The sequence below is a fragment of the Hydra vulgaris genome, chromosome 15 (genome assembly GCF_038396675.1).
Source record: "Hydra vulgaris chromosome 15, alternate assembly HydraT2T_AEP".
NCBI lineage: Eukaryota > Metazoa > Cnidaria > Hydrozoa > Anthoathecata > Hydridae > Hydra > Hydra vulgaris.
Window position 1 is genome coordinate 40,985,700 of NC_088934.1, and position 14,464 is coordinate 41,000,163.

The window sequence follows — 14,464 nt, forward strand, 5'->3', positions numbered from 1 at the left end:
ACATTTTAACCATAAGTTGTATTTTTAAATATAATAAACCGTTGATAACATATAAACGAATCAAGTTTCAAAGTCAAGCCGAATTTCGCTAGACAGTAATGTTTAGTTTTGAAACAATAAGCCTAAAATAATAGTTTAGTTATAAAATAATAATATTTTATTGTGTTTTAGATTAATACTAGGGCAACAGAATAGCAATATAGTATAATTGTAACTATAGTAGCAACTTAGCGTGTGGCCTGAGTTGAATGTTTTGGTTTGAAGTATATTATTAACGTTTTATTATTATTAAAGCATTTTGTTAAAACATGTAAAAACATTTATAAAAAATAAAATCAAAAAATAACAAAAGTTTTCTGGTTGAGTTTTTTTGTCTGTTAGATACAAAGTAATAATTGTATATAATTTTATAGAATCAAAGATAAATAAAATTATTTTATGTAGAAATGCGCCATTTGTAATTAGTAACCAAGGAGATTGTTATGGCTCCTAGTGAATTATCTGAGGTCAGTGCATACTTTAAGCATAAATATATATTTATATATATATAAGTTTTTATATATATATATATATATATATATATATATATATATATATATATATATATATATATATATATATATATAAATACATATATGCATATATTTTATTTTAGAAGGATTTAACTCGATGTAAGGTGAGATTTCACTTTTTATAATAAACATTTTAAAATGATTATATCAATATAAAAATATAAAATAAGGAAAGCTGTAAAACTCAGAATATAAGTAAACTCAAAACCTTTTTTGTGCCATATTTGAATAGTTCATTTAACAAGTATACAGATTTTGTCATCTTATTTTTCCACTGTTTTTTATTAGCATTTGATGTGTGTGAGTAAATTTTGAGTGCTTTTTTAATGATTTATAAAAGATGTTTTTTCAACAACAGCAAAAAAAATTTTAGAAAAAAAGCTACAAACAAATAAATTTTGTTAAAGTATTTAGTTTTATTATTTGAAGAAAGGCATTGGATTATGATTTTGAATATTTTTTAAAGTATGTTGTAACCAACCTGTTACTATTTTTTTACCTATTTCTTTGTTTATTATATTATTCAATGATACTGGGGCAATTGATGATTATAAGTTGTTTCCACTATGATTTTTAATCATAGCGGAAACAATTTATCTAAGAAAAGAAAAATTCTGTTAAAAAAACACTATTTAATTATGGGAAATGGTAGGAGGAGCTCATAAACTTTAGATGTGATGCTATCACAATAAAAATATTCATTTCTGATCTGCAAAACAGGTTAATGTAAGGAGTATTTCTGGTTATTAATTATAAACACTTCCATAATGTCATATATAAATAAGAAAACCGTTTTATGTAAAAGCTATTCAATCCACACAAGTGTTGACATTATCAATGTTTAACTTAAAAAAATAGTAAAATTTATATTAAGTTTGGTTGAAATTATAATAATAGTATAGTACTTAAAAGTGGGTAGAGCCAAAGATCTATGATCATCTCCTATTAAGTTAAATTCATGAGTTTGAATGCAGTATCTGCATGGCTTTTGGTTGTTTTTTTTTTAATTTTCTAATTTTTGACAGCTAAACTCACTACTATTTATTCTTTATAAAAAATATAATATATAAAAACACATACACAGAAAAAGAAATTGAGGGAGAGTTGTGTCCAGCCTAGTAAATTTAGGGGGATTTTTTTACAAATTTAAGTGGCTAGTAGGTTTTAGGGGTCCTCCAACCCACCAGCCGCTGGACTGTATATATATATATGTGGCATGGAAGGTTGAAGCATTTTTTTTAAACATTTTTCACTCAAAAAGTTTTAATTAAAATTGTGAATAAGTTTTGGACAAAGGTTTTTGTACTAAACTTGGTGTTGCATTGTAACAAACAGTTGTGAAAACGGTCTAATTAGGATGATAATAAATATAAAATGTCAAAACAAAATTTAATTAAAATAGTTTTTTTATTATATCATATATTATTTATCTAAATTAGCAATATTTGTTTTGAAATTGTTGTGTTAAGAGTCCTGATAGTGGATCAGATGGAGATGATAAGTATGCGTTACAAGAAGATAAGAAAAAAAGTCAGCCTCAAGGAGAGAGTATGTTTTTAATTTTAATAAATTTTTTTGTTATGCCCATTTAATTAAAATATGAAAGTATTTTAAAATTTTATTTGATTTTTTAATTAAATGTAAAAATCTAATATAAGTTTAATTTGATAATTATAATTATCTTTTGTTATAAATTACGTATTGCCAGACTATATTTTACAATACAACTGAAAAACATTTGGACTGTGTGTAAATATTTTACTGACAATTTTGGAGTTGGTTCATATGTGTTGAATGGTGACCAAATTCTTTTTCACTGGAATGAAATTTCTACCTGAAAAGCCTTGAATTGTACTGGTTTTTGACATATGTCAACTAAAAATGTTCTCTAAAAATATTGAGAGCTGGAAAAAAAACTTAAGATTAAGCAATTAGTAGGAGAAAAACTTGAAGTGTTTTAGCAACTAATGCAATTCTTATGCACAAGAAAATTTAAAAGATTTTTAGGTGCTAATTACACTTCCAAAAGATGCTAAATGATAATAAGAATAAATAACTAGTTAAACCATGAGGCGAGGAAGGCAAATTATTTTATTTGATTATATATAATTTGACTATGAGCATGATAAATTAGCTATGAATATACATAATTATTTATGTTGAGGCAATAATGATGGATGCGTTTAGTAATGATTTGAAAAAAGGTGATATTTCATTGAGAAATTAGGTAAACTTTTATTTAATACAATTTTTAAAGTTTAAATGGAACTACATTACATCTGGTTTTACTACAATGTATGCCCTCTCCTCTATTTATTAGTTATGGACAAAATCTCCTATAAATTTTTTTTATATTTGCAGTATACTTAAGCTAAGAACTATAGAAAATGTTGTTCTTCTGAAAGTTCTGTTTGTTTTTATTTAAATGTATTGTTTATTACTATCTAATTTTAGTCTAATTATATATAAAATTTAGGCAGCTATCAAACTACTTTTTAAAAATAGAAATTCCATAGGAATATTGGAAAGATTAATTGCATTAACAATTTTAAAAAGCTTCTCGATGACAGAGTGTTGCTCTGTTGTCATTATTTACTGTTTATTCATTGGATAGATTATTTTCACATCTATTGTCTTAATGTGCATTTTATTGTCTGAAGAATCCGATTCGGGAGGTTCTAGTTTAATCTCGATAATCGAAGATATCGAATTTTTTCGTTACCTAATTCCATATGGCTTTTTCTGAAAAAAAAAAAAAAAAATGAGTTTAAAAAAATTGATTTAAAAAAAAGAATATTACGGAACTTTAATTTAAAAAGCAAATTAAAGTTCCATAACAACAGGCTGAGTCTTTATTCCAGATGTTTTTATTGTTCATTAATAACTTTAAACAAATTTACAATAAAATCTGTTACTGCTGCCTAATACCTACAACTATAGTTTTAATATCCAACAAAGTTCCAATATTTTAAATATTAACTGAAATTAAGTCCCTTAACAATGGTCTGCTTAATTGAGTCTGAATATTTTTTCCTATGCTTTTCAATTACATGAAGTGGGTATTGTTTCGGTTCTTCTTGATTTGTGAGAATTTTGTTGAATGATTTCGTATTACTTTTAAGCTCAAAACTTTGCAGTTTTGAGCTTAAAAGTAATGCAAAATCTGTCAATTGTCTCCTCTGTGCTTGGATGTTGATTTAAAAAATCTGCAAGAACGTCTATTATTTTTTATATTATTATTTTTTTTATGTTTGAAGTAACAAAATCAAATAGCTGTCATTCTGGCTCTTCCCTAATGTCAACTTCAATACATCGCAGAAGACCTTGTTATTATCAGAGATGGCTGAATCAAAAAATGTTAAGCCTTCGAGTGGCTGGGATAACATAAATGATAAAAAAACCTCTTTATTTCAACACCAGCAACAATTCTATTTGTCTCCTTGTAGTCAATGGACTGTTTTATTATTTCTAAGTCATTTTAAAATGCTGATGTTAAAAATATGTGTGTGAACCATGTCTTTAGGTGCACTTGCAGAACCATGTTTTTAGATGCACTTGCAGAACAATCAGGTTGAACTAATTGTTCTGCAAATAGATTTTGATACATTTAGCTTGGTCTTTCAACTTACTCAATGGAAAGCCCCCAGAACAATGGCGTGTCTATTAATACGTGGAACAACTAGGAACAGCTAAAACAGATTTAGAAGTTCTTTGTAGTCATCAAATACATGAAAGACATTCAACTAACTTTGCACAAAATTAACCAAGTTGTCCAAATGGTCTTAGTTAAATAGCAATCAACTCATCCATCATGTTACTTTTGCAACCATCTTTGTCAATTGAGATCCATTATTTTTAAAAAACTCTCAAACAATTTTATTGTCAATCCATTCATCAAAACATTGAAGACTTTTCCCATAATAAGTTTATGAATGTGATGTCTACAGGCTAAACTAAAAACACTTTTCTGTAATTTTGCTCTAGTAAAACACATCTTTAATTTTAACTTTAATACACAATTGGTAGAAGTTGTTCCAAAGGACATAGATTGTTTGTGGCCAGCCAGACCTCACTTTAACCAAATTGAAAACAGCAGAAGCCTGTGCTTCACTAACTCCATTGAGCAATGGTGGAACTCCTAAGAGTTTCATCATTCCTCAACCTGATACCAGTACTGATAGCCGATCCACAGATTCTTTTGATGGCAAAGCAGGCAACAACTTACCATCTAAATAGACTTTCAAAGGAACATTAGAGGGAATGATGCACAAATTTTTTTGGCATTATTCTCTTGATGTTGGTGCTGAGCATGTCTGATGGACTCCTGATTCATGACAAGTGCAGCAGGATCAATCATTGAGCTGTAGCAGCTAGGATGTTGATAGCGTTTCTATTGCCGATTAACATCTAATGCTGTAGCAAGATTAGCAATCAAAATGATAATTGGTTTTGAGCTTTTTGTTGTTGGTAGACAGCGCTCTTCTTGTCTTGCAAGTCTCATATCAACTGCCTCAAAGTTACCTCTTCATTTTTTTCCCTTTGCACTTCAAGCAAATCTGTTTTCTTGAATTTTGTTGAGGGGCAATGCATCTACATGAGCGATGTCAAATAGGTCATCAAGTGTATCAACAAATAACTGCTCCTGCTGTTGTTGTGTTATGTTTTGAGTTTTCTTTTTAAACTTTGCCACTTGGCATGAAAGTCTTTTATTTTGTTGACAATGGGAATCCTGTTGTATGGGAATCCTTGCCCTTTCCCAGAATATGTTACTAGTTCCTTTCCCGCAAGCAGGTTATTTTAGTCTGACGTCAGAGATGTTATGGAAACACACATTCATAGTTTTAATGCATTCAATTTTTAAAACAAAAATAAAACTTCACAAAATTTTTAGTTTAGTGTACAAAAAGCATAAGTTTATTAGTGTTGTTTACATTTGAAAATTTTATTTTCTTTTGAATTTTATTTGAATATTTTTTTTCTTTTTCAATCTTTATTTAAAATTATTTCTTATAGTTTGTATTTTTAAATTTCCAGATGCCAAATATTTTTGCATACTCTAAAAATATCAGAGGAAATTTGATTGTTTTTTTGTTAATTTTTAGTTCGTGCTGGATTACGTTCCTTATTTTCTGATAAACCAGTAAGAGTGAAGTTTGTCAATTTGACTGGTAAAGAAGTACAGTTGTATTGGATAAATTATGTTGGAGAATGTGAAAAGGCTTTTAAACTTTTAGATGGAAAATGTGATGTGATTGATACATTTGAAACTCATCCTTGGATTGCTGCAAATGCGCGTAATAAAAAGGTGCATCATGCATTTACTATTGGTAATAATTTAGTGTATTATCCTATTCTTGGACCAAATGGAGGAAAATTTGCTGTAGCTGAGATTCGAAAAGCTCCCGGTAAGAAAAATGTATGTGTTTTTAATTATTGAATTTCAAACCTCTCTTATATCATTATTACTTGAATATTAATGCAGTATTTTTTACTTATAAACATTACTTATTCCGTATAAATACCTTCAAGGTTTGATAAACCTTTTTATAATCATATTCATGGATTAGCACATTTTTCTTTTCTTTTCTTTTTTTTTTACTTTATTTTATTAAAGCAATTACTATAAAGATGGCTACTGTTGTAATAGAGATAGGGTTTGCTTACATTAAAATAATTTAATTTTTAATTATTTATTTATTGTTTTAAATATTGATTGTTTTATATGATTTTATAAGTTAAGCTTTTATAAAATATAAACTTGTAAATAAGTTTCAATCTTTAATAAAATGTAAATTCTTTATTTACGATGAGTGAAAGATTCTGCCCATTTCTCAAAACTGTAATTAGGAAACGCAAGTATGTAGATGGTGTATCAGATTGACCTTGGTGTTTTTAGGCATGGTAGAGGTGCTTCACCTTAAAGAATTAAAACTCTGATATGAAGCTGCTAATTTAACTGTGGGTAATCAGAGAAATTTGTTTGGTAATCTTACTATGCGCTGTATTTAAAAAAATAAAACCACCCCTAGAAAGATTACCGCTCCCAACAAGGCTACTTAACTAGAAAACAAAGAACAGTTGACAGTAGATTTAAAATGTTAAGATTGTATGAGTCAGAAAAACATGAAGAATGGAGAGAATTTCAAAGCGTTGAATTGTAAAGAAAAAATTGAGATAAATACAAGTTTTTAGAGTGTGAAGGGACAGGTACTATAAAAGGATGCAACTTTGCTGAATGACAAATCAAGCAAGTATAAGTTTTTGTTGATGTAACTAGAGATGATAGCTCCTTTGAGCGATGACCATGATAGTATTTGTATAAAAGACAAAGAGATGCACCTCATGACGATGGTAGAAAAACTCAAGCTTGTCAGATAAAGCAGGTCCAAGCATGTGACTATTGATGTCTTTGTGAATCAAAAAAAAGCAGTCATCAATACTGAGATCCAAGGAATTTTCAGCCATATTCAAATTAATTTTTTATGGAAAAAAGGTGAGTGTATGTTTTTGTAGTCACTACTTGGTAATTGAGCTAACACTACACCAAAACTAGATACCACTTTAAACAGGACAGATACCACTATAGACACAACAGGTATTAAATAATATTAATAACAGGAAATATACTTCAAGGCAGCTGGACAGGGAACAGGTAGCACTGGATTACATGTTACCCATAGTAGGGTGATCATGATGACCATACACCTGACCTGACACTGTCAGGTCATTACAATAAATATACTCAGTATATTTTTGGTCTGCAAAAAACAATAACACCAAAAAGGGTTGTAAAAAGCTGCTTTAACTCTTTTATTATATCATTTTGAGTAAGAATATGGAAAACCCACCAACATATCTAAATACATAGTAAGCTATATATATATATATATATATATATATATATATATATATATATATATATATATATATATATATATATATATATATATAATTTGTTTTTTTAGAAAAACTTGCAGAATTAGCATCTAATCCTAATGGTGTTGAGGTAACTGTGAAGTTCATTAATCGTACTTCTTGTCGCGCTTTTTTAGAAATAATTAAGGAGGACGGAGAGAGAGAGCTGAAACATACTTTAAAAGCTGGTAATTTCTAAGTTATTTTTTTTCAAATATTTTCAATAAAGAACTTCGAAAAAGGTACTTTTAATGTTTGAACTTTTTTTCAACAAGTATTTTTTATGTTTAGGAGAAACGTTCACTACTGTTACTCAAGAGAAAACATATTGGATATCTGTTATGGACAAAGAAACTGATGAAGGCCTTTTACTAAATTACGGTTGGTACTATTCTCCCATGAAAACAAGAATGAAGAAAGAAAGATGCTACATTACTGACTGTAAGATTTTAGTTAAAACTGAAAAAAAAAAGTTTATTCATATAATATATATTACATATATTTATGTATGTTATTATATTCATTATATTATATACATTATAATTACATAATTATTTTTTATACGTTCTTTATTTATTTACCATTTACATATTGGTTTTATATACATTTAGATATTTAGTCGTTTTGTTCTCAAATTATCAAACTTCGTACAAAGTATTACACTCGTCACAGACGATAAAACCCTGATTACCCCCTGCACTAGATCGTGTTACAGCTGATTGTTTTATATACGACGTGCATACTTGTATATACGTATCGATTTTCGTGTTATATGCTATATTTTTGTAACTGACGTGCATATTTTTTGTACTTCTTTTTTATATAGCAAGTTAATTTTAAAATGTACAATATACAATTATTTTTTTATCCATTATTTTTGTGTAAAATATAATTTAAAGATTAATAAAAATTTTTATGCATTTATTTTATTAAATCTATATATTTTTTGATTTTCCGATTTTAAAAAAGCGGTTGCTAAATGACAAAAAAACTACTTTGAGCTGACCTGAGAAAATCGTTTTGACAGGGTGAAACTACAATTTTTACTGACTCCAAATATCTAAAATTTAACATGTGTTTATTTCGGCCATAGAAATAAATTTGATTTTTAGTTTTAAGTACTTTGCACAATAGGGTGAAGTGAAGCTTTTCAAATTTTGCAATTGTACATCATTCAAAAACACTCTAAAAGTAGAAATGATTACTCATAACAATTTACATATTAAATAATAACATAATTTACTTTAACTCAAAAATAAATTCTTCTTAAAGTTAGATTCTTTGAAAATACTTATTGTTGTAAACCAAAACACATGAAACGAGCGTCTTTGCATACTCTGAATGATTGCAGTCTCTTATATCTCTGCCAGTTTGAGCTGAAATGAATTGATTCTGTTGCCTGCTCATAAAAGTTCCCTATTGGAGCCCTTTTGATCTCAATGAACTGCTTCACATAAAAAATAATAACATGAATTTTTAAGGTCGCATTGATTTTCATTGCCATATTCAAGTATCTGAAGCGAAAATTTATTGACAGTCATTATTAATATCAAAACATGCTATCACCACAGAATCACATTTTCGAAGGGCATCGCTGATTCCAAAGACCTATGTAGCAGACTCAGACTCTGCCATCCTTTGAAGGAGTTTAAGATTGCTGAGAAGCTGGTGACCTATAAACTGGTACTTTAGTCTCCTGAAAATGTAAACATTTTTAATGCCTAATGTTATAAATATTAGGTTTCACTATGAAAAGTATTATCTGTTTTAATTCTGAGAAGTAACCCTTTTGGAACAAGACTCATACAATTACCACACTGTTGGAAAGTAAAGTCTTCCTCAGGTTTAGATTAGTCCACTGGGTTTTTCTCATTTAACTTCAAGCCTAACCAAAATAATTGCAGACATTTTTTTGTCCACTCTATAAAAAACATGGAATACCACATCAGTTACCTAATCTCTACATTGACATCATCTTTACATTAACATTATCTCTTCAGGAGTTTCCAAATGCATCGGTATTCTATATAAAGAATAAACACGCTTTAGTTGGTCCAACTGACGTAAACACGCTTTAGTTGGTCCAACTGACGGACCAGTATTGGTTTTAGTTGACTAACTGTTGGCATTCCGTGCCAACCATTAACCGACCGTATACCGCCTGTTTTTGAATCGTAAAAGTTTCCCATTAAGTTTTTATAAATGTATTTATTATTATATTTAATGTTTAGTCGCGTGGTCTAAGTGAAAAGAGTTTAATTTGAATCAATTTATAATTTTTTTTCTTTCAAACACTTTTTGCCTTTAATTAAACTTTTAAACACAAAGTTCCCTTCACCTTTTAATATAACCGTTACGCCGGTAAGTACAAATATTTTACTACTATCGATTAGTTACACATTTAGATATAAATTTTGACATTTGTCAAAGTTTTTAGTTTAGTTTATAAAGACACCATTGTTGTATTTGTATTAGACATTATAGCTCTATTTTAACTACTAATAAAAGTTTAAATACAGCTAAAATGTATACGTGCGTATATACTATATATTAGTATGTTTACGTGATTATTTTTGTATGTATATGTATGTATATATATATATATATATATATATATATATATATATATATATATATATATATATATATATATATACATATATATATATATATATATATATATATATATATATATATATATATATATATATATATATATATATATATATATGTATATATATATATATATATATATATATATATATATATATATATATATATATATATATATATGGCGCTACTGCAGTTTCTCCCCCCCCCCCTTTTTTTTTTTCCTAATATTCGCCATTTTTTTAAAACGTTTTACATCAAAGTTTACATTTTGAAATCAATCGCTTAGAAAATCTTTTTTTAATTATGCAACCCGGTTTTTATTGTCATCAAAATTAAATTATATTTAAATTAAATGTTTTTAATAATATATTTATACAGCAAATAATTTAGCATATTTAAACTGGCAATTTCGAAACGCTTCCAATTTCACCTGCAAGCTATGCAAATGTGGAAACACATGACCATAATACACATTATTTCCTTTTAAAGTATCTAATCTTGTAGCAACAGGTTTCATTACCATGACATATTCTTGAAGGCTTTCTATTTCTTGCTTTTTAAATTTTGGCGCACTCAATGCATTACATATATCATTAGGTTTGTCACATAATTCCAACGTGTTGGCATGGGACAGTATTGCTTTGTCTGTAATATGTGAGACAGCATCTGATACTTCACTATTTTGTCGAGTTGCATTCCATATTGAAGTGCATTTTGCAAGAGCTGCACGGTAAATGTACTTAAACGCACTATCTGTATTACATGCTTTGTTAGCATCATTAGTTGCCAACAGATTCAGTGAATGGCTGATACATGTTTCTTGAGTTGGCAAAGAAATTCTCTCAACTAAGGAATCATCATCATCAACATCTTACTTTTTGATGAAAATGAAAGAATGTCTCCAATATTAATTACATCAATTTCATAATCATTAACTGCATCTTCTTCCATGTCCTCTTGCTCTTCAGATGCATTTGGTGTGATAGTCACACTTACACTAGTTGCTGCAGCACTTGTAGTTGACTCTTAAAAAAATTCTTTAAATGCTTTTCCAAACTTTTACGCATTGTTGGTGACAGTTGCTGAGATTTTTTCTACGTTAAGGTCCTATTGACAATGAATTTGAGAAATCATTGCAGCAATTGTGTCATATGTGTGACTACCATAAAATCGACGGCAAGCAGGGGATACTGATGGTTGTGAAACCAAACTATATTCATTTAGAGGCATTTCAATAAAGTGTGCAGTCATGCTAAGACATCTCTTCAGCAATGTAATCCACAATTAAATTGTCAGCTTCTTCTTGCGATATAATACGACGTCGTGCTGATAATTGTGATACTGCTTCATGGTAAGTAGTTTGTTTGAACTTCTTTATAGCAGGGCCTTCCTAAGCCATTCTTTCTACACCAGCTTTGCATAGCTTATGTTTCTTCTGAAGATCTGCCTTATGTAAATTATAGTCTCCAAAGCGATTTTTGTGCAAGTTTTATGCAGTAAACATAAAACCCTTTAAAAGTTAAGTTAAAAAAAAAAAAGTTAAAAGTTAAAAGTTTTTACTTTGCTTTAACTGAGTAAGTATTGTAAATTTTGATTAATATTAATTTATACTGCAACATTAAATACATAATACAGCATATTGGTGATATTTTATTACTTTTTTTTGATCTGCCTACGATTTTGAATAAGGTACCATCTACAATGGCTGGTAAAATTTCATTATTTTTTGATTTTCATTTACTGATTCAAACGACTTTATTTTCGCAGCCATCTTTAATTTAAAATGATTCCCGCGATATAATTTAATAATTACCCTAATGAAACCAAGGTAGATAAATAAAACAAGAAATAATTCAGAATAAATAGTGGCTAAGTGACACTTCAGAACAAATATGCATTGTTAATGTTTTAAGCAGTATTTGAATTATAAGTATTTTCAATAAGTATTTTCAATGAGTATAAAATACAAAATATTAATAAAAAGTATTTTAAGTACAAATACTAAATACTTCCAACAAAAGTATTTAAAATACAAGTACAAATTCAGTGAAAGTAATTAAAATAGTATTTTAAATACTCCCAGCACTGCATATACATACATACAGTGCCGGTTTTAGCACTACCAGCGCCCTGGGCGAGATTTCTACGGCGCCCCTAGCTCAATTTATTATTTATTATTGTTATAATATAATAATTTATATGTATGCATTTTGTGTTTGAGAGTGACTGAATCTATAAATGTAGGTATGCTTATATGGTATTATTTTTAGCATTTTCCTAAACGACTACTTCTATGCCCTTATACACTGATTTTCGATTCATATATGATGTTTTTCTTCGTATTTATTTATTTGTTACATTTTTTCATTTCAGATTTATCATATGATGGATTTATGCAATATAGAAGAACAAAGTATTGTAAATTTGTATGAATTTTTTAAAAACATCTACTAATAATTAGTCCAGTCAACGTCAAAACTTCAATGTTGTATATGTCATTTTTAAGTAGTTTCTAGGCTTTTCTAAATGTGTTTCTTATTCACATGTTTTACAAGCAAGGCCTGCAAGCAAATTTAAGCTGAAAATTTTTTCTTAGCCTTTAAGGAGAATTGATGTTGTTCTTTGTTTAATTTAATTTGTTTAAATATAGTAGTTTTAATAAATAAATGTTTGTTTGTTCTTGGTTTTTTACTTATTTGTTTTCAGATTCTTAAGAATTAGGCAATTAAACACTAAAAGCTGAGCAAGTTTTGTTTTATTTTTTAGTGCAATTGGGAAGAACTGAAAGCTATTTTTTAGTGCAATTGAAAAGAACAGAAGGGTCATTCCATGCCAACTGGACCTAGGTCCAACATGGACCCCCTCAGATTTTGATGAATCTTAGTAGGTTTGTTAATATCAATGAGAAAAGCAATTCCTGAAAATTTCAGCATAAAATCTTTTGTGGTTCATAAGGTACAGTCGTTTGAAAATTCTGATTTTTCCAAAAATAAAAACTTCAGTAGCAAAAACATGTCTTGTTCATACTTTGATGCTCTATATTTTAAAAACAAAATTTCAGAAAACCTTCTAGTTTTTTTTATTGTATACAACTCTTGACCTACTTTAATAAAACTTTGACATTGAATTCTCAAATATCACATTTTTTCCGTAATGGCTACCTAAAAAAGCTAAAAAATTGTTTGCAAATATAAAAAGTTGATTTTTGATGAGTTGAATATACAAAATCTGCAGTTTAAGAAGTGAAAAGACATACTTATTTAGTTTCTATATATGGTAGGCTTCCAAATTTTTTAAAATTTACTGATAAGATACAAATCAGTAAAAAATTATAGACTTCTAAAAATGGCTGCAGCTAAATCTAAGGAAAATGTGCCTCCACTTCAAACCACCGGTAACCAAGGACCAACACTGGTTTTAATAATTTTTTTTTTTTCTTCCAATTTAATAGACTTTATTTCAGTGATTTCAGAAAAAATAAATAGTGGGTACTCATAGGGAAGTTACAAAATAACAATGACAAGAACAATGAAAATTGCCCAAAATGCATTAAAAACAATAAAAACAAAGTTATTGTTGTACTTTAGTTTGTGTTATATATTCTAATACAAAGTATGTAAGAATTTAAAAGTATTTTGCAATAAGTACTAGAAATAAGTTTTTAATCAAGCTTGAATTAAACTCAGTTTTTAAATAGCCCTAGCTCCTACCTGCCCCCTCCCCCCCTATCCCCTATCTCATATAAGAAAATATGATAAAATGTAAAAGTGTTTGTATTATTTCAGATCATTTGCAACACAATACAAACTCAGTTCATTGTTTCATTTATGAAGTAATAAAACACTTAAAAGAGTTGATGCCTTACTTTAACCACTGCATTTATTTTAGTGATGGTGCAGGTTCACAATATAAAAATTATAAAAACATATCTAATTTATGTCACCATGAACTAGATCATAAAGTATCTGCAGAATGGCATTTTTTTGCCACATCACATGGAAAGAGCGCTTGTGATGGCGTTGGGGGCTCTGTCAAAAGACTTGTAGCTAGGGCCAGTTTACAATCACTAACAGATCCTATCAATTCACCTGAAAAAATGTATGATTGGTGTAAACAAAATATTAAAGGAATATATTTTCAATACATTTCAAATGATGTAATTGTATTACATTGCATAAAGTTTAAATTAGAAGAATGTTATGCTACTTGTTCAACAATTCCAGGAACAAGAAGCCACCATTGTTTTATACCACAATCATTAACTACTTTACAGATGAGACAGGTGTCATTTGATAATATGTATACTAATGTAAATGTTTCTAAAATGCATCATATGGTTCCACTTTCTTCTCTTTCACCAGGAA

At 28.3% G+C, this 14,464-nt stretch overlaps 1 protein-coding gene across 1 annotated transcript; it reads left to right on the top strand.

Annotated features, from left to right (window-relative positions):
* Positions 1-352: 352 nt before the first annotated feature.
* On the top strand, positions 353-8,421 carry LOC100196999 (uncharacterized). Its single transcript, XM_065820134.1, has 7 exons — positions 353-506; positions 656-676; positions 2,042-2,120; positions 5,675-5,977; positions 7,538-7,675; positions 7,779-7,928; positions 8,099-8,421. Exons 1-7 carry the CDS (start codon positions 483-485, stop codon positions 8,104-8,106), a joined length of 723 nt encoding a protein of 240 aa, XP_065676206.1. The 5' UTR covers positions 353-482; the 3' UTR covers positions 8,107-8,421.
* Positions 8,422-14,464: the final 6,043 nt, after the last annotated feature.

Excerpts from the sequence above, each read along its gene's own strand:
- LOC100196999 (XM_065820134.1), top strand. The coding sequence starts at position 483 with ATGGCTCCTAGTGAATTATCTGAG. Across the intron at positions 507-655 it reads CTCCTAGTGAATTATCTGAG|AAGGATTTAACTCGATGTAA; the intron begins GTCAGTGCATAC and ends ATTTTATTTTAG. Across the intron at positions 7,676-7,778 it reads GAAACATACTTTAAAAGCTG|GAGAAACGTTCACTACTGTT; the intron begins GTAATTTCTAAG and ends TTTTATGTTTAG.